Raw genomic sequence first — 19,633 nt, 5'->3', positions numbered from 1 at the left:
TACAAAAACCATCTGAATGCGGCGTTGTGGGACTATCCATCTTACTTCCAGTTACCTCATTTAGTCTTCTGCGTCCCGGCTTTACTCGTCGCGTGTTCCCCGCGAGGGCCAGTCCGGATAAGCGACAACCAAGAAACTCAAGCTTGCCCGCTTGACCCATCTCGGAGGGAGTGACGGCTTTCATGGTGAACCGAACCGTACTCTTGGCAAATAACATGCAACCGAGACTACAAGGTACTACCCAAAGCTGCAGTACCGTTGACACTAACTAGTGATGTATAGAGTTTAAGGTGGTTGCACCAGCCTCCCCTAATAATACCATCAACCTGATGCATGGAATGATCTCCGCCCGCGATATTCAGGCACTATTGAAACGCTGCAGCTCTGGATTGAAGCTCAAACGTGTCAAAGAAGCTGAGCCGGGGCTGTGTCTTTGTCTAAAAATAGTTGATCTTAGTCCCAGGTGAAGCTATCTAACGATCGCCTCTACTTGTCTGACTCGAATATCAATTACTTATTGCTGCCGCAGACACGTGGCATTGATGCACCCATCCTCCCCTTCATCAGAGTGATACTTGAGATTGCAACATGGCTGTATTCGCTAAGAGGCAGGTTAACTATTTTTAATCTGCAAAGTGTCCGCCATGCGTTGTGCGGAGATCATCGGACTCGGTCTGCGGTCGGTTCAGGCCTCCTGTATTCCCGAAAGGACCAATGAACGTTTGATCTCATGTCTTTTCCCAGGGGAGCTATTTGGCGTGTGCATGCATCTTTGTCCAGACCTCGAACGTTATTGGTTCTCGTGTCGGGTGTTGGATTGGAATACGAGGCAAGATCGGCATCACACACCCGCACTAGGGTTACTTCCTAGCGTCGCATGCCTGTCTTATCTTTACCAGTAGCACAAAATCTGGGGTTGGATGCGACGGTATCGCAAAGAAGCTAATCGTTAGATCCAATCACGGGTGGCCTCATCCGGAAACTAAACCAATCGCTATCAGCACACTGACTCGAGCACGGATGTTTTTGTGGGCAGATTGATTGCTGTTGGGCAGCCTTATATTAATTTTTCATTTTTATTAAATGGGCGCGACCTCCGCCCTTCTTTCGGTTTCCTCAACAATTTACGACTTCACAGTTTAGACTAGCCCATGTCAATATGGGCAACGATCCAGTATATGTCTCTGAGGGATTCAGTCCCAACCCCGGGCAACGGTCCATGGTATACCGGGTGTATACTTATCCGTGGTTCCAAATAGTGTTGATAAGTCTTATCTGTTTTTGCTGTCCTGGCGTAAGTGTTGATGTTCATAGCGCAGGAGTTATTTGATGCTGACACAGTCTTCTTGACGCAGATGTATAATGCCCTCACGGGGATTGGAGGCTCCGGCCAAGTCGACGGGACCGTAGCGGCAAATGCGAACGTTGCTCTACTCTCTGCCATGGCTGGCACGGCACTCTTCGTTGTTGGGCCTATCTTCGACCGCATTGGGCCTCGGGCCTGTCTGCTGATTGGAGGCTGGACATATCCCTTGTATTCCGGAAGTCTTCTATGCTTCAACCGTAGGTGCTTCACCATCTATATTGCGCTATCCAAGTTGATGTTGGGTTCAAGGTACGGCGAACGGTGCATTTGTTATCGCAGCTGGAGCCATTCTCGGTATTGGGGCTTCATTCCTTTGGGTGGCCCAAGGCGCTATCATGACGACCTATGTCCCCGAATCGCAGAAGGGCCGCGCCATTGCAGCCTTCTGGATCATCTTCAATCTGGGCGGTGGCATTGGTTCTTTGGCCAGTTTCGGTATGAATTACCACTCCACTAGTGGAACCGTTTCGGACGGCACGTATATCGCTTTGCTCATTATCATGGCCATCGGATGGCTCATGGGGTCTCTGATTTGCCCGCCGAAATCGGTGCGGGTGTCAACTCTGGAAACAACTCCCGAGGGCGAAAAGAACTGGCTCAGCATCGCGAAACTCACCTTCAAAACAATTTGTGACTGGAGAGTACTATCCATGCTCCCGCTGTTCTTCTGCGCCAATGTATTCTACTCATACCAGCAAAATACTGTCAACGGCATGACATTCAACATTCGGTCCCGCTCTCTGAATGGTGCCCTGTACTGGATCGCACAGATGTTCGGCGGACTCATCATGGGCTTCCTCCTGGATATCCCGGGTCTGAATCGTCAATGGCGGGCTCGAGTTAACTGGCTGTTCTTATTCGTCACAGGGATGGCGATCTGGGGCGGAGGCTACGCGTTCCAGCTATGGTTCGATCGACGCGCGGCACAGGGCAAGAAGCAGGATGTCGACTTTACTGATAACAGCATCTCCGTTGGGCCCATGTTCCTCTATATTTTCTATGGCATGTACGACGCCTTCTGGCAGTCGTTCTGTTATTGGTTGATGGGAGCTCAGTCGAACTCTCCCGCGGTGGCCGCAATCCTGGTGGGAGCGTACAAAACCTTCCAGAGCGTGGGGGGTGCGATGGCGTGGCGACTAGATGCGATGGGTAAGTCGCCGATGCTGCAGTTTGCAGTCGATTGGGGCCTGTGTATGGGTTCGCTTGTCCTTGCCCTTCCGGCGGTGTTGGCCGTTACCCTCACGAATACGGACCAAGAAACGCCCGACGAGATGGACATGAAACATCAGCAGGCCGATACATCTGCCGATGGTCCTAGACCGTGAGTTGGCGCGTACCATTGTCTCAGTCTTTCGTTCCTATCGGTATGAACGAGAGTGGGGTATTTCATGGTCTATGCACCGCAAGCTAGACTCGACTGACGTAAATAGGGGGCTGTTATAAGGATATATATTATTTGGGGAGGTGGGAGGTGGAAGCGACGATTTTCATTAATATTACGAGACACAGGCTAGTAATCATGATATCATATAGGCCAATCTAATGTCCATTGCATACATCATTGTCTACTTTTGAAGGAGAATATTCGAGGGAAGAGGTAATGGAGACCACTACCAAATCAGTCAATGAGGGCTGATACCTGGACACTGAGGCATCAAGTGCCTGTTCGCCAAACAATCAGCTATGCAGTCACCAGCTACACGCCCACAAGCAATAACCTTAAAAGTGCCATATCGCTGCTATGAGCCACGATGATTGGAGCAATAGTAATCACGGCATTTGCGATTTGATAGCCGACGAACGCTGCTCCCAATGGGGCAGATTATCCACTTCAGGTAATACCAGAAAGGGCGAAAGCGGCCCGAAAGGAGGAGAATACAACCAATCACAAAGAAGCTGACAACGATGACACCCCAACTGGGTTAAATTGGTCCGTCTCTTGTGGAGCTCGTCTTGGTTGCCCCCCGTGGGGTATGCAGCAAAATGCGGAGAAGTCTTGGATCGTATCGTTTCTGGCTTGCACGTACCAGGGTCACTTTCTTCGAGTTTCTACACTAGTTCAAAGATATATATACCGTCAACATGCCGTTGCGATATGAACCTGTCGGGTAATCCAGACCCAATTGGATATACCGACAATGGAAAAGACAATTGAAAAGCCTTCTTTAGCTCATGATGAGTACGCGGACGACATGGGTCCGGCGGACATGACTGTCGAGGTCAAGTACGACAATGGACAGCTACGAGATCTTGTACATTCCCCTTATGTGTTTGGAGCAGCGCTCCTCGCCTCGTTTGGCGGGTTCTCCTTTGGCTATGGTATGTGAACGCTATTGCCCGGCTTCTTTGGAGTTACGACACGCTAACGAAACCGACTCGATATCTCAGACCAAGGTGTCATTTCCCTAATCCTGGTAATGCCGCAGTTCCGGCAACAATTTCCCGAGACCTCTCCCGAAAACCCACGATATGGATTCCACACCGGCTTTATGACGGGTATGCTCGAGCTCGGCGCGTTCATCGGCTGTTTGTTTTTCCCAGCCATTGCGGATCGTATCTCCCGTAAATGGGGATTGACGGTGGCGACCGTATTCTTCGTCATTGGCGCGATCATCCAGACGGCATCAATGAACTATGGCACATTGGTGGCCGGCAGATTCATTGGGGGTATTGGCGTGGGTACACTAGCCATGGGGGCACCTTTATATATCTCAGAGATCGCTCCTCCGGCGTGGAGAGGTTCATTGCTTGTGCTGGAATCTATAAGCATTGTTATTGGGGCAATTGTGGCCTATTGGATAACCTATGGCACGAGGTATGCTATGAATGCATTTCCGGTTTCCCCCGGCAAGGTTTCTGATGCGCGTGGTTAGGGCCATACCCGGCGAGTGGTCATTCCGGCTGCCATTCCTTCTACAGATGTTTCCCGCCTTGGTCGTTGGTTGTGCGATTCATTTCTTCCCCTTCTCGCCTCGATGGCTCGCAATGCGCGGGAGGGAAGAAGATAGTCTCTCCGCTCTCGCGAAGCTGCGCCGACGCCCTGTGCACGATGAGCAGGTACAATTAGAATGGAAAGGTATTCTCTCCGAAGTGCGATTCCAGCGACAGATGCTCGAGAAAGAATATCCGGACCACGAGTCTCGTCCACTTTTGGTCGGTCTGAAACAGTGGGTGTCTCTCGTCCGTCCGAAGTATTTTCGACGAACACTTGTGGCATTGGCTATCCCGTTCTTCCAACAGGTATATTCCTCGATGTTCCCACTACGTTCTAGGATACTAACAAGCCGGTAGTTCTCGGGAATTAACGCGTTCGTCTACTACGCCCCTACATTCTTTGAAGCTCTCGGTCAAAGCAGCGAAACATCTCTCATCCTATCCGGAATGGTCAACATCTGCCAGCTTGTCGGAGGTATACCGATCCTCATGTACCTGGACCGCGTCGGTCGTCGGACAATGGCCATCATCGGAGGAGTTGTCATGGCTATACCACACCTAATCATGGCCGGACTGATGAACCGATATAGCGGTGACTGGCCCTCCCATAAAGCAATTGGATGGTTCTGCGTAGCCCTCATCTGTACGTACTCCTGCGTCCTCTGAGTCGTTGTCTCAAACTAACACAAGTCCCAGATGCCTACGCACTCGCATACGCGATATCGTACGGCCCACTCGCCTGGGTTCTGCCAGCTGAAGTATTCCCGAATTCTAAACGAGCCAAGGGTGTCGGCGCGGCGACTGCTATGAACTGGCTGGCCAACTTTATCATCGGGGTGGTTGTTCCGGAGATGCTCATTAAGCTTGGTTGGGGCACTTTTCTTTTCTTTGGACTTTTCTGTGTGGCCGCGGCTATTTTCTCTTTTCTTTTCGTGCCTGAGACTTCTGGGAAGTCTCTTGAGCAGATTGCCGTGGTGTTTGGGGATAAGTTGGATGGTGACGAGCGGGAATTGCAGGAAAAGATTACGAGGGAGACGTTTGAGAATGCGACGGCTAGTGCGTTGCACGCGGAGAAGTCTGGGTTAGCATAGAGGGGGGTTATTATTGTTAGTTGTGTAGAGAAATGTAACGATGTATGTATTTGTTTAATTTTATTTGTTCCTTTGAAGACGGGAAGGGATGTGAGCCCTCGCTCGGTGTCTGCCTGTCTGCCTAAGGCATAATAGCATTATCCCTAATCAGGCAGTTGTATCCAAGCGTAACTCACTTGATAGCGCCATGTGCGGGCTAGTATTTGGCATCTCTAAGCACAGTATTATGACTCTGTATTCATATTCTGTCTTGGCGAACACGATTTGGTTTGTGGGGTATACAGGAGCATGACATCATGGATCCTCTGGCTCTTTCACCTGGTGACTGGGTCAGGTTCGGCCTGTATCTAGGGCGCGCAACCAGGGTATTATAGCTCTTACTTGGAGTTCTTGAGTTCTGTACTGAGGTAGGTCGCCTTACCTTGTTCGCCTTTGTATCTACATTCTCTTCTACCATTATTTATCCTTTGAAAGGTCATGTGAGTCCACCACTAATCCTACTACGAACCCTTGCCCTTTACGATTCCATCGAGAATCTACTCTAAATTCCTTTCTTCTCTTCATTTTCCCTACATCTTCCCTACAGAGTCAAAAATTCACTCAAAGTGCCCCGCTCAGAAGTTTACCCACTACTAAATGTCCCGCAGGAAGGAAGGAAGACTAGACTATAGTCATCACGCAGTCATACTTCTTCCAATCGGGCCAATCTACCAAGCAAACCCTTGATAACCTCCGGGACTAACTAAATAGTACATAGTTAACAGTACTCTACATTACTAATAGACCGGAGTGCCAGTGTAACAGTGGTATTTGCCGAAACTTCTCGCCGACAACAGCACGGCCCACACGTCATAACTCGCCCAGAGCACATGAGGACGGAACGACCCACCCAAGAATTAATCAATAGGACAAGCAATGCACTATAGCCTAATTAAAGTACTTGGCAATAGGGTCCCATCGGGTTAATAGTAGAGCGAGGTGTAGTTAGTTACCTCATACCCGCCTCCCCCGCAAAGGGTCATACGGTTGTGACTCCTTCGGAGTGGGTCTATCGGATACTTGGCTGACAGAGAGTAGAAGATCCTAAGCGCTGTACATATAAGAGCACGGAAGACACGGCAATCCATGGGCACGGTCGTCTGCCGGTGCGGCATCGTCGAAGCTTCCCCGGAGTATCTTAATGTGGGGTTACCTTCTGTAAAATGCGGGGAACGGTAGAGCCCCGGAGAAGCCGGGTTATCTGTACCGTGTGTTGTTGTACCGTGTACAGCAAATGTGGGGAACCTTGCTATAGAGTCATTTATTTACTTTTCTTTGCTCTTGCACTTCTGCAGACTATATGGATTAATCCCCCGATGTTTAGCCGGTGACCAATACGATGAGATGTCAAATTCATGTAGTTGCATAGTTGTCGTTGTCCGTGGGTGTTGTAGTAATGCTTGTGGGGAGATAAATAGATCGGGAATCCCAGGGTAAAAGGGAGAAGAACACACAGCAACGGACAAAATGCACGCCATTGCGGGGTTGACTGGCCTTTTGGCCGGTGTCTCTTTGTCCTATGCCGCTCCGACGCAGGAAAACATCACCAGTGATGCATACTTCTATGGACAGTCGCCTGCTATCTATCCGTCTCGTATGTAGATACTATTTGTTAGTGGATGTCTTATCTCTGCTGACTCGCATGTGTAGCTGAGGGTACCGGTACCGGAGCATGGGCATCTGCCTACGAAAAGGCAAAGGCCTTCGTCGCCAACCTCACCCCGGAGGAGAAGGTGAATCTTACCACTGGTGTGGACGCTGACAATGGCTGCTCGGGAAATATCCCGGCCATTCCTCGGTTGAACTTTCCCGGGTTGTGTGTGTCTGATGCTGGAAACGGTTTGGTATGTGATAGAATTCTATACACAAGGACCAGGACTAAGTATTGCTTTAGAGAAGTACAGATCATGTCAATGCTTGGTCGAGTGGTATCCATGCTGGGGCAAGGTATGCCTTCTGGTTGACTATTGTAACATTCTGAATACACAGCTAATCTATTCCCACTTCAGTTGGAACAAGGACCTAGCAAACAAAAGAGGCCTCCACATGGGTAGTGAATTCCACAAGAAGGGAGTCCACGTTCTTCTGGGTCCTGTGGTAGGCCCCATTGGTCGCGTAGCAGAAGGTGGTCGCAACTGGGAGGGTTTCTCGACGGACCCCTACCACAGTGGCCTGCTGGTCTCGGAGACCATCCGTGGTATCCAGTCTGCAGGTGTGGGTACCTCGACTAAGGTAGCTAGGCCTATACCTTGACAATCGATGGTCCTTTATACTAACCCCAGACTAGCATTATATTGCCAATGAGCAAGAGACCAACCGGAACCCGGAAACGGAGAATGGTATCGATGTTGCAGCCCTCTCATCCAATATCGATGATAAAACTATGCATGAACTGTATCTGTGGCCATTCCAGGATGCGGTTCGTGCTGGTAGTGTATCCATTATGTGCTCCTATCAGCGCATTAACAACTCCTACGGTTGCCAGAATAGCAAGACGTTGAATGGCTTGCTGAAGACGGAACTTGGATTCCAAGGTATACAGATCCTGGAGATGTTGGTAGACTCCGTTCTTGACTGACTGGGGCTAGGTTATGTCATGACCGATTGGGGTGCTCAGCATGGCGGTATTGCAGCATCGAACGCTGGCTTAGATATGGTCATGCCATCAAGCACCTTGTGGAATTCGAACCTTACCGATGCTATTGCAAATGGCACCATGGAGGCTTCCAGACTCGATGATATGGCAACTAGGTGAGACTGTTCACCTGTCCCTTATGAGCTCCATAACTCTAACAAGGTCTAGGATCATCGCATCATGGTACCAGATGAACCAGGACGCTGAATTCCCATTGCCGGGGGTAGGGATGCCGTCGGACGTATACGCACCACACCGGGCCATCATCGGAAAGTCGTCCGACTCAAGGAAAGTGCTTCTCCAGAGTGCCATCGAAGGTCACGTTTTGGTAAAGAACTCGAACAACACCCTTCCTCTGAAGTCGCCAAATATGATCTCCGTATTTGGATATGATGCAAAGGGACCGGACAGTCTAGGCTTCGCATTGGAATGGCTAAGCTATAGCCCTGCCATCCAACCCAATCACACATTAATTGTGGGCGGAGGCTCCGGTGGTAACTCACCTGCATACATCAGTGCCCCATTGGATGCTCTCCAGCAGCAGGTGATCGAAGATGGCAGCTCCATTCTATGGAACCTTTCCGCTCAAGACCCAGAGGTTGACCCCAACACGGACGCTTGTCTCGTATTCATCAACAGCTACGCAACGGAAGGGTACGACCGTGCCGGATTAGTTGACGAGGGAAGCGACGAACTAGTAACCAACGTCGCCAGCAAGTGCAGCAACACTATCGTCACCATCCACAACGCCGGAATCCGGCTGGTCAATAACTGGATTGATCATGAGAACGTCACCGCCGTGATATTCGCCCATCTCCCAGGTCAAGACTCCGGCCGTGCACTGGTGGAGTTGCTCTACGGGCGCTCCAACCCATCCGGCAAGCTCCCGTACACAGTTGCCAAGAGCGCAGAGGACTACGGGGCCCTGTTGCACCCCAAGCAGCCCGAGGGCCAGTACGGATTGTTCCCGCAGGATGACTTTACCGAGGGAGTATACATCGACTACCGCGCCTTCGACAAGGAGGGAATCGAACCGCAGTTCGAATTCGGATTCGGATTATCGTACACCACGTTCGACTACTCTGGATTGAACATCGGTCAAGTCAGCGACAATTCCACCAGTCAGTATCCTCCATCCGCGGCGATCCAAGAAGGTGGAAACCCTCATTTGTGGGATGTGATCCTCCGGGTGTCTGTCGACATCACGAACAGCGGACCAGTGGCTGGTGACGAAGTTGCACAGCTTTATTTAGGTATTCCCAATGGGCCTGTGCGTCAGCTTCGTGGGTTCGAGAAAGTAAATATCCCCGTTGGACAGACAGTGACGGTGGAGTTTGCTTTAGGAAGACGGGACTTGAGTACCTGGGATGTGGTGGCGCAGGAATGGTTGCTTCAATCTGGGACATACCAGGTGTATGTGGGAAGATCTAGTCGGGATTTGCCTCTACAGGGGGAGTTCACCATCTGATATGTGGTGCAGTGATATCAATGCAGAAGACAAGCTATACAGATTTATGAAGGTGAAATGAGACTTCATTAGCTATCTTGATATCTAGTATAGGAATGATAGGCCCATAATGATCATTAATGACACACTACCTGTCCTCTCTCTCAATAACTGATCAAAATTACACAATAAAATACATCACTTTCTTCTCGATCACCCACATATCAACACAAGAGCACTCTGCAGCATACGCCGAGACTGATACCATCCATCACTCCATAACCAGAAGCCAGCACAAGGAAGGAACTTGAACACAACACAACCATTCACCAACTAACAAAACGTGCTATCGCATTTTCCACCATCTCCTCAGTTACAACTCACCTCCTGTCATTAAAGTCCCTCACATTTCTCTCCACAACACACTGCCACCCCACAATCAACAATCGACCATCACTTCCCCTCAAGCAGAACACACAACCCTCAAACCCATACAACCTCAATAACCACACGAAAAAGCACCAGAATCGATAAAGGGGAAAGAATACAAAATGCCCATAACCTGGACCCCAGAGGCAGACGCAAAGGTACCCTAACCACCACCCATTTCCTTTCCAAAACAAAAAAACACTAACAAAACAATCCAAAACCAGCTTCTCCTCGGTTTCCTCGAGCAATGCAAAGATGCCAATTTCAAACCCGATTATAACAAACTAGCCGCGCATGTGGGCCCTGGTAGGAGTTACCCTCTTCATTTACTAGAGAATCAATCAAGCAAGCAAAAAGAGCTAGACTAATATAATCCTATGCATGATATGATTAGACGTAACTGCCTGCGCCGTCGCCAACCACATTGTCCGTCTCAGGAAGATGCTTGCGAAAGAAGCAAGGGTTTCTGCTGCGAGTACACCTGCTACTTCGCCAACTAAGTCGATGTCGACGCCGAAGGGAAAAGTGAAGGGAGGTGGGGTCGTGAAGACGCCAACCAAGATAGCCAAGAGAAAGATTAAGCGTGAGAGTGAGATGGAGGATGGGGATGAGAGTGACATGTCTGTACAGGTGGTCATTCAAGTTAAGAAGGAGTATAAGAATGATGAGGAGGAGAAGTGATCGAGGTTTGGTTTGGCCTGAGGGGACTTGTGAGGTGGACTTTGCGGACGTGGTTTAGTTTTGTTTTATGGGTGTTGAGTACTACAGTTTCAGTCTTTGTGATTGGGGGATAGTTGTTATGGTTTGGGAGTTAATGAGAGAAGTTCGTCCGCTATACTTCAGCATTATGATATAGTGAGATTGTTGTAGGTGGAGTGGGGTGTCTGTCTTAACCAGAGGATCGCGCTATACGTTACCTTATGAAGGTATCTTGGCTGTCCGGGCATCTGGAAATGGTCTGATGGTAATATTATGGCTTTCGATGTCTTACGTGGATGCTACAAGGTACGCTACCGTAGACTTTGAGATGAATCGCGGCAGTCTCTCGCATAAACGATCTTATTCCCGGGTTAAAGGCTTTTCTTCCTCTCAGTTGCCGGCATTGAAGTGCTTCTTACGCTATCTTAGATCGTCTCCGGGCTCGTGTATAGAGATAATGGAATATTAGTGTTGAAAACCCACCTTGGAACAGAGTACCGTGTTGACCGCGATAATCGGCTTCTCCAGCTTCTAGTAGTGCACATATCTAGTGCTTTACTTGGTTTCTAGAATCATCCAGCCAGAAAGCTCCTTGTCATAGATACTATTGTTCAGAGACTCGTAGTCGGAGTTAAGAGACGAGTATTTCGGCTTAGCCGGCTCAGTTCATGGAGTTGAGACTCCTCGGCGTTAGAAGCAATATCATCCCATACTCCACGGGTCTCAGTCTAGCAGTGAATAGCATCACGCCAAATGCCTGATATGGGTAAAGCGGTGCAACCCTGCGTGGCTGACGACAGACCATTAATCTTGTATTACCTCGGAGAAAGGCAGATCCTAAATCACCTTGCCGTATACCAGTAGACCAAGTTGGCCTTATTGCTGTTCCTGCGGATGGTCTTTCCCGGTTGGTAGGTCGGGGCTACGGCAAGGTTTGAATAGCTTCAACTTCAACAAAAGTGTGAGATCTGAAGGGTCTTGATGGAGATATCCCAGACTTATAACTGTCGAAATAAGAAATATCGTATTAGACCACCTAAAAATATCTGGACAGTCACGGTACCTTACTAGGGTAATTTATAGAGAGATTTCTTCGTATGTATTAGTATCAACTATGAACTCTCCACTATCCACCATCAGCGGTAGCCATAAATACCCCTCCAATCCGGCGAACAGGTTGGTGGCTACCGGAATTCACAACCGGCCGTAACCACATCCAACCCCTAGAAGAACTCCATGAATAGATACATGTGCATCCCAAACTCGCCAACACCAACACCAAGAGGACTACCGCTGGGCCATGATCCTCTCATGGCAGTAAGAACAGGTCAAACTTCCACAGTCACAATATGCTATGTAACGACGAGCCACGGGAGGATGAGGCCAGTAGGCTCTAGTCATGACACGACTGCTAGCTGTCCTGCTGAGTTCTAGAGCCCTGGCTGATGGGTCGGGAGCGGGATCCCAGCCGAGGGGAGGCTCGCCGGACATGTCTGGCACCTGAGACTCCTTAACCCTGTGCATCTGCAAGGGAGGAGGGGAGAACCAACCCGCGTTACCACCATTGATAGCATGATGGCCATTACCATTAGCATTGCTAGGACCTGCCATTCCCTGGACACCATGGATGATGCCGGTATGAGGGTGAGCGTGAGCAGTTGCGTCGGTAGTAGTGTTGCTATTGCCACCGTTATTGATGGAAAGGACATGGGTCTGGGCATTCACAGTCGAAGCAGCATGAGCATGAGCATTGGCAGTGGCCAGAGAACTCATGGCTGCGTTGATGTCACCGCGGCGGAGCACCACACTGTTTCCAGGGCGCAGATGACGACGGAAGTTGGCCAGCTGCTGCTCTAACGCAAGGACCGTGGGGCGGGGATGGGTAGCTATAAGGCGTGTTAGTGTTGACTGGGTAGTGATGGGGAGGTACTTACGCCAAGCAGCGGAGATCTCAGCTAGGTTCAGGTCGAGGTTCACCTGCTGGGTGCGCATGATGACTTGCCACAGCTGACGTGAGGAGATAGGATCAGCTTGAGCAGCAGGAGAGGGAGTAGGGACGGAGGGCTGTTTGTGACATACAGTGTTGATATTGTTATTGTTCCATGACATCTGACTTCCACGACGGCGGCCCTTTCTTGATTTCACCTTGGAGCTCACCTTAGAGCGGGCCATGGTCTTTGTCTCAACAAAGAGTGACGTATGCTGTGAGTCGATTTTGAAAACAACCAGAGGTGTTGAGTGTCTGGTGTGAAAGGTTGACAAGTCAAAGGAAGGAGCACGGAAACAAAGGTGGAGAGGAGAAAAGCGAAAGAATGGTAAACTAACAGAACGGAATTTTGCGTGTACTGATATTCGTGGGATTGGGGATCCGGAATGTTCTACTGGTGAACCAGGGTGAGCCCTAGATTTTCCTAGTTCCGGCGCGTAACTGTGAATTGGTTGCCGCGGACGCAGTGGAGGTTCCTTGTAACTAGTTGTTCATTTATATGGCTTTGTCTGATAGGATGTTCATGCATGATCTTTGTCCAGCTTTACAGCGTGAGCCTCTTTCATAAATTCACGTATACCTTGTTACGCCTGATAAGAGGGGCCAGTTAGCTCTCCAGGACTCATGAGGCCCACCGAATGATGTATTGTCTATTCGTTACATACTTTCCAACTTGGAAATCATGGTGACACAGTTGGCGAACTTGACTGCTGAGACCAAATTATCGAGATAGTATACCTTGGGCCGTGCTTCTCGAGAGATGCTATATTTGCAAGAAGATACTAGATATGAAAGAGGGCTGCATGGTGCTGATATAGGTCTTCGAGACGTGGTGCATCTTGAGTGACATCCACCGATGGCAAATAGCTATTAATAAGTTTCCCCTTCGGCCAATGATCAACCTAGTATACTACAATGCATAGTGGGCCGATGAACTAACTTTGTGGTGACAGGCTACCAACTAGCGCATTGAAGAGTTCACCATGACCTTAGGCACTAGCATAGGAGTATCAATTGTTGGTAAGGCTGGCCATCTCACTCGCTTTGTGTTGAGCTTTATATAAGACTTTGTTGTTCCCAATATAAAAGGCTGATAGATGATGGAGCTTAAGCTACTAATATATCGACAAGCACTTGGTCTTCGTCTTCTACGCACGCTGAACTGCTAGACCGCGTGGCTGGAGCACTATTCCCATTGACTGGAGGAATAAAAGCCCTCAACAGCAGGCCATAAGTCTTTCCGTTTCGAATTTTTATGAATCCTGGAGGATCACGACAATAGTTGAGTCATATCATTGAAAAGACATGATATGGCAGAATGTGTTCTGAGGTATGTCCTGTCGACTGCTGGCAGTGATAACCATCGACCCACAGATCAAACATACCCTGTAGGACGAGAGTTTAATTATTTTTATGACGACATTGGGTCCTCTCACATCATTGGGCATGGCTTTAAGTAGGAGCAAGGGTAAAGTCCCACTATCGGGTACAAAAGATACTTCCAAAGTCACTACCCGTCAAACGAGTGACGAGTTCTCAACCTTTGAGCGCCTTGAAACAATCAGAGAGTCAGGAATATGATCAATATGCCAAGACGGCACATCGGCTACGCTGTGGATCCTTCCAGATGGCGATTTCTGCGCCGTTAAGTCGAGACCCACTCCTTCAGTTCGCACCTCAGTTCCGTTTGGCCTGGTTTTGTCAGTTCGCCTTTCCCAGCTTAGGTAATTTCAGGATTACTCAACATTTTTACTTTGTCTTCGGTGGCAGTGATCTTTCTTGCGACATTAGTGAAAAACACAGTACTATCCCTGTCGGGACACTGCTAAGGGCATCTGTAATGTAGTTCACGAGTGGGTTCTTGTTTGCCTTCGATTATCCATTGGACATTCAAGGCTTGAATGACATTAATGATCAAAGGTATTCCACCAAGGTACGCGGATGGCTCGATGTCAAATAAGCTTATCTTGGCGTGAGAAGGATAGTTTCGATCGATCCACATTACCCAGGAAGATATCGCACTGTTTCTGGAAACCCTCAACTCAGCCCGTATTATCTGGCCTCAAAACCAAAACCATAGTGTTATACTCCCAGTCCTTCAGGAGAAATACCAATCTCCACCATACTTTGAGCAGTGTTAAACAATGACAAATTTCATTATCCAACTCCAACATTCCTATAGTACCCCTGAGTAATGACGAACCTCCGTGACTGAAATCTGGAAAGCTGACAATGTATTCCCCAGAGCCAGGGACATATTTCCGGTTGAACCTCGGCATGTACCATTTATATTATTGTATGGCATGTGGGTCCCGGCGTGTGTTTGTGTGTGGCGAATTCGCCATACTTTATCTGCGATAAACGACGGCCGGAGTTTCAGGTGGGCCTCAACCTCAGCGCTCGCAAAAGTCGAGAACACTCGAGGTGTGTAAGCTACTAGGCTGGGGGAGACAGGCTAATAGATCGAGAGTCGAGATTCAGAATATTCAGCAGCCTAAGATAATTATAGCAGTTGGAGATCTTGGTGCGTGGAGTGAATGCGACTTTAGGGGTTATGATGTAATAAGGGTCTTATAGCTATTCATGGTTGCTTTGTTTGTGATGTTTTTTGGATGGGATAGATTATTTTTAGGAAGTATTATTCACTGTTATGTGGTTATTGTAAAGGAATGTGATGTTGTGTGATAATATCCTTGGTGTTCATATCTCCCGTCTGCACCTGGATGAGGCTATCCACAGAATTTGTCTCTAAGAGTATGACCTTTCCTCTATGCACATAGCTACATTGGTATCACAGTCAAGCTGTGTGCCATAAACCAAACGGACTCAGCTCCGGTGGTATGAATTGTTCCGTCTCGGAGAGTTAGGGTACTTGTGCAGCGGATCCAGGGATATGTGGGTCTGTGGATACCGGAGATTCCGTTGAATGGAACATTCCACGGAAAATTCTAAACCCAAGGAAACTGAGGCAACAACGGGGATGATTTTGATTAGATGGTATCCCGGCTTAGTGTATTTATATAACGAGGGGCCGTCTGTAGTCCAAGTGAGGGTTCTATACTGTACCTAGTCATCCTCTCGCAAGTATACTCCAACATAATACTCATAGTCAACATGAGCATCACCTTCGACGTATACCGTGGCTCCAAGGAGGGTAAGATCGTCGCGGATAAGACGACTCGTCCTCTTCGCCCGACGGATGTTTACATCGAAACGACGCATTCTGGTCTCTGCGGCACCGACGAGCACTACCTGCATTCTGGCCAGGTTCTAGGTCATGAGGGTGTCGGAGTTGTTAAACAGGTTGGTGAGGCCGTGACGCACGTTCAGGTCGGTGACCGCGTTGGATTCGGATATACACATGAAGTCTGTGGCATTTGCGATCACTGTATCAGCGGTATGTTTATCGGCCACTTTCAATTCTCTTGCAATTAACTGATATCTCTGCAGGCTGGGACCAATACTGTGCCAACAAAAAGGAATACGGATTCCACAACCACGACCTCGGTTCCTTCAGCCGCGGTGTCGTGTGGAACGCCGGCAACGTCGTCAAGATCCCAGACGGCTATGACTCGGCCAATGCGGCGCCCTTGATGTGTGCCGGTGCCACCGTCTGGACCTGTCTAACCGAGTACGGCGTCCGGCCCACAGACCGTGTCGGTATCATGGGCATCGGCGGTCTAGGCCACTTGGCCATTAAACTCGCAGCTGCCATGGGTTGCCACGTCGTTGTGCTCTCCAGCTCTGAGAAGAAGCGCGAAGAGGCTATGCAATTCGGAGCCTCAGAATACCACGTCTTTTCCGCCGGACAGGAAATGAAGGATTTTAAGCCCTTGAAGCATCTGCTGCTCTGCGGTAGTGCTAACGTTGACTATCCATCGTGAGTTTTATGAAAATCTTGTGATATTATGTATCTGTTTGCTAATGACAGTAGTCTCCTTCCTCTCATGGACGTCCATGGAACGATCTATCCTCTGACCGTGGACTTCAAGCCCTCTGCCGTTCCTCTGCTGTTCATGTGTGGCAAGGGTATTCGTATTCAGGGCTCCCTGGTTGCGTCCCGTAAGAGTCTGAAGACCTTGCTGCAGTTCGCGGCCGACAAGAAGATCGAGCCTACGATTATGAAGTTCCCCTTGAACGAGGCTGGTATTGAGGATGCTATGCAGACGTTGAGGGATGGTAAGATGAGATACAGGGGTGTTCTTGTTCGCGAGTAAGATGGGATTAGATGTATGATGTTGTTATACCCTGATAGACCACGTATAATATAGATAGAATATGACGAGAACATGGGCTTTATTTATGGTGGCTTATCCTGAACGCTGCTTACGCGTCTTACGTACAGACTATTTATAGGTCTGGGGTAATTAATTGGTTCCGATTTGATTTTTAGTGTGTCTGGATATCATGCCGTGGGGTCGCCCCCGTGTAAATATTTAGCTCAACAACACTTTTCAACCTTCGCTATAACTACGCGACTCCTGTCCAATCGGTTGAATAACGTAAAACGGTTGAGCGATGTGTAATATGACATCATAATAGCCAATCCCCACAATATGCCGTAAGAGAATCAAAGAATTAAACCAGATAAAACAAACTAATGGGGCAAAGGAGCACCAACAATCGCCAGCAAAACAACGAGATGGCAGACAACAGGATATCAAAGATTACTTCCATAAAAGATGGACAAGAAAAGAAAGAGAACAACAATAAAAACACAAGGCAGACAAGAAGAAGTTACGGGCTCACGGCCGCCTGAGCAAGGTCGAAAATTACCTCAGCTTCGGTCATCGGCGTGTCTTGGCTGCTGTTGACGGACCCATCGGCTGCCTGATCATCCGATGTTTTCGATGCTTCGGCTTCAGCTTCCGTCGTAGAGACAGTCGAAAGCACTTCTCCATGATTGATCTGATTTCGCTTCTTGATCGCGTTCAGGACATTGCTGATCTGGTTCATTTCCTCCTCATCGCTCAGCTCGCCCTCGTGTTCAAGGAGCATGTCGACTTGGCGGGGTGTAACGCGAACGTCCTTATTTTCGTCCTCGTCTTCGTCATCGGCCATATCTTCGAATTCTTCGTCGAGCGCAGGAATAAGTGGGTAACGTGGGACGTCTGTCATCTGGACGGATGGACTGAAAGTCATGGTTTTCTTGATGTTGTCCAATACCTTCGTGCATACTTGCGTTAAGTATGTATCGGTGTTTTGATTTGGCATATTCGATGGTTTCACGTCAAGGACATAATCTGGCGCATAGTACTAATACTATAAGTTAATACGAAGTAAATGGATTGATCGAAGATCACCTACCCCGTAGAAATCATCGTAAGGAAGGTCCGGCCCGACCTCTTCCCCTACCACAACACCCGTCTCGAACGCCCACGTACGCGCGACATTTCGCATCGTGTAGCCGCCACCTCCCACCAGCATCGTCGGCAGGTTGAAACTCTTGACATAGTTAACGCAGTTCGCATGACCTCGCATACTTAGATTAAAGCTCCCGAGACGGTCGCCGGACAGGCTATCTCCACCGCATTGCAATACAACGGCATCAGGGCGGTACCAATCCATTACGCCTTTAATCACTTGCTGAAACACTCGACTGTATGATACATCGTCCATTCCAGGGCGCAGAGGTACATTCACAGAATGATTCTTGCCCTCTTGCACGCCGATGTCGCCGATGTCGCCCGTCCCCGGAAAGAAGTCCCCGTACTGATGGAAGGACACGGTCATGACGCGATCAGTCGTGTAAAACGCTTCCTCGACGCCATCGCCATGGTGCACGTCAATATCGATATACAAGACGCGCTGATGAAAGCGTAATAGCTCCAGAATTCCCAAAACAATATCTACCCCACATGAGTCGGGGTCAACGAACCTAATTCAATCATTACGAGGCACTCACCATTCACATAGCAGAAGCCATTCGCCTCGCTTTTCTTCGCATGGTGAAGGCCACCGGACCAGTTGATCGCTATGTCGCACTTTCTATTATTCAGACGGGCGGCCGCTTCCATACTACCACCTGCGCTGATGCTGCAGAATTCAGACAAGCCATCCCAGACGGGATTGTCGTCGTTGAAATTGAATTTCGCCTGCTCGGTCAGGTGCTTGCTGATTGTGTCGGGAGTAACTTTGAACAAAAAGTCGATATATTCATCCGAGTGGAACCGCGTCATCTCATATTTTGTGGCTGGTTTCGCACGCTAGAAAAACGCCCCGGAAAGTAAGCACGGAAAAATGCCTCACGACAAGTGACTACAACAGACTCACGTAGATTTCCATCTTCTTGTAAAGTCCATAGTTGAGGATCAGACTGTGGGCCATCCTCATGCGGTGAGGCTTCATGGGGTGGCCTGAGACGTAGGCGTAGTTGCCCACGTCAGAATCATAAAAGTAGGCGACTCGCCGCTTGCTTTGAGAGGCATGATTGAGACTGAATGAATCGAAGGGAGTGGATGTTAACATGTCCGTCAAGATTAGTGACAAAGGCGACGGTGAATCGGTTCTATGTGTAATGAGGAGGGAAGATCGGAGGATCTGCCGTGATCAACCGGTCGTCTAGATGGTATACAAGTCAAAGAGAAGGAGATAAGAAAGTAGACGAGGCATATATAAATAGTGTAGGTCGAAGGGCTCCCCAGTCAAGTGACTGCTGGCCGCTCATTGGTCTTGGTGCCTTTATGCTAGAATTGCCTAAAGGGGTTTTGCCTGGATGATTTTCTCGACCAATCGGATTCCCAGGATTTCCGCGGGCCGCAGAACGAGGGCGCGTGTTTCCCCTTCCGGCAATTTAATCGCATCGCACAAATTGGGAAATATCATCTGATTGCTCGAACCCTCCCCACGAGGACCTCCAAGTCTTGCTATTTCTACCTAATTAGTTGTCAGATCTACCATATCGTTCGATGCGTGGTCCACCCCACTATTACCATTCTCAGCTCTTTTATAATTCACGGGACACATGATTGCTGTGGCAATCCATTTAAAGCAAAGAATATACATT

General features: G+C 48.9%; 7 protein-coding genes across 7 annotated transcripts; 5 read left to right on the top strand and 2 right to left on the bottom strand.

Moving 5' to 3' along the window:
- Positions 1-1,049: 1,049 nt before the first annotated feature.
- Positions 1,050-2,899, top strand: BDV38DRAFT_19122 (putative MFS transporter). The gene is made up of 3 exons (XM_032052274.1): positions 1,050-1,294; positions 1,356-1,563; positions 1,616-2,899. Exons 1-3 carry the CDS (start codon positions 1,160-1,162, stop codon positions 2,689-2,691), a joined length of 1,419 nt encoding a protein of 472 aa, XP_031916612.1. The 5' UTR covers positions 1,050-1,159; the 3' UTR covers positions 2,692-2,899.
- A 674-nt stretch (positions 2,900-3,573) lies between these two features.
- On the top strand, positions 3,574-5,391 carry BDV38DRAFT_269099 (sugar porter family MFS transporter; the record flags this gene model as incomplete). The annotated part of the gene is made up of 5 exons (XM_032056905.1): positions 3,574-3,685; positions 3,755-4,181; positions 4,240-4,606; positions 4,658-4,943; positions 4,997-5,391. 5 exons carry the CDS (start codon positions 3,574-3,576, stop codon positions 5,389-5,391), a joined length of 1,587 nt encoding a protein of 528 aa, XP_031916611.1.
- Positions 5,392-6,897: 1,506 nt separating this feature from the next.
- On the top strand, positions 6,898-9,533 carry BDV38DRAFT_290248 (beta-glucosidase; the record flags this gene model as incomplete). The annotated part of the gene is made up of 7 exons (XM_032061441.1): positions 6,898-7,024; positions 7,081-7,274; positions 7,325-7,377; positions 7,440-7,662; positions 7,718-7,964; positions 8,019-8,181; positions 8,234-9,533. The coding sequence occupies 7 exons, from the start codon at positions 6,898-6,900 to the stop codon at positions 9,531-9,533; spliced, it is 2,307 nt and encodes a 768-aa protein (XP_031916610.1).
- A 530-nt stretch (positions 9,534-10,063) lies between these two features.
- BDV38DRAFT_280045 (uncharacterized protein) lies at positions 10,064-10,622 on the top strand (the record flags this gene model as incomplete). Its single annotated transcript, XM_032059204.1, has 3 exons — positions 10,064-10,099; positions 10,166-10,247; positions 10,336-10,622. 3 exons carry the CDS (start codon positions 10,064-10,066, stop codon positions 10,620-10,622), a joined length of 405 nt encoding a protein of 134 aa, XP_031916609.1.
- A 1,065-nt stretch (positions 10,623-11,687) lies between these two features.
- On the bottom strand, positions 11,688-13,405 carry BDV38DRAFT_239863 (uncharacterized protein). Its single transcript, XM_032053819.1, has 3 exons — positions 12,720-13,405; positions 12,575-12,647; positions 11,688-12,526 (listed from the first exon to the last, which is right to left on the bottom strand). The coding sequence occupies exons 1-3, from the start codon at positions 12,810-12,812 to the stop codon at positions 11,928-11,930; spliced, it is 765 nt and encodes a 254-aa protein (XP_031916608.1). The 5' UTR covers positions 12,813-13,405; the 3' UTR covers positions 11,688-11,927.
- A 1,880-nt stretch (positions 13,406-15,285) lies between these two features.
- On the top strand, positions 15,286-16,957 carry BDV38DRAFT_19075 (NAD(P)-dependent alcohol dehydrogenase). The gene is made up of 3 exons (XM_032052259.1): positions 15,286-16,024; positions 16,078-16,507; positions 16,562-16,957. Exons 1-3 carry the CDS (start codon positions 15,742-15,744, stop codon positions 16,842-16,844), a joined length of 996 nt encoding a protein of 331 aa, XP_031916607.1. The 5' UTR covers positions 15,286-15,741; the 3' UTR covers positions 16,845-16,957.
- Positions 16,933-19,240, bottom strand: BDV38DRAFT_239854 (uncharacterized protein). Its single transcript, XM_032053818.1, has 4 exons — positions 18,901-19,240; positions 18,533-18,833; positions 17,935-18,476; positions 16,933-17,883 (listed from the first exon to the last, which is right to left on the bottom strand). The coding sequence occupies exons 1-4, from the start codon at positions 19,093-19,095 to the stop codon at positions 17,365-17,367; spliced, it is 1,557 nt and encodes a 518-aa protein (XP_031916606.1). The 5' UTR covers positions 19,096-19,240; the 3' UTR covers positions 16,933-17,364.
- Between the last annotated feature and the right edge of the window lie 393 nt (positions 19,241-19,633).

Source organism: Aspergillus pseudotamarii, assembly GCF_009193445.1.
Source record: "Aspergillus pseudotamarii strain CBS 117625 unplaced genomic scaffold BDV38scaffold_11, whole genome shotgun sequence".
NCBI classification, from domain to species: Eukaryota; Fungi; Ascomycota; class Eurotiomycetes; order Eurotiales; family Aspergillaceae; genus Aspergillus; species Aspergillus pseudotamarii.
The sequence above is the reverse complement of the archived record's forward strand: the minus strand, read 5'-3'. Positions and strand labels throughout refer to the sequence as shown.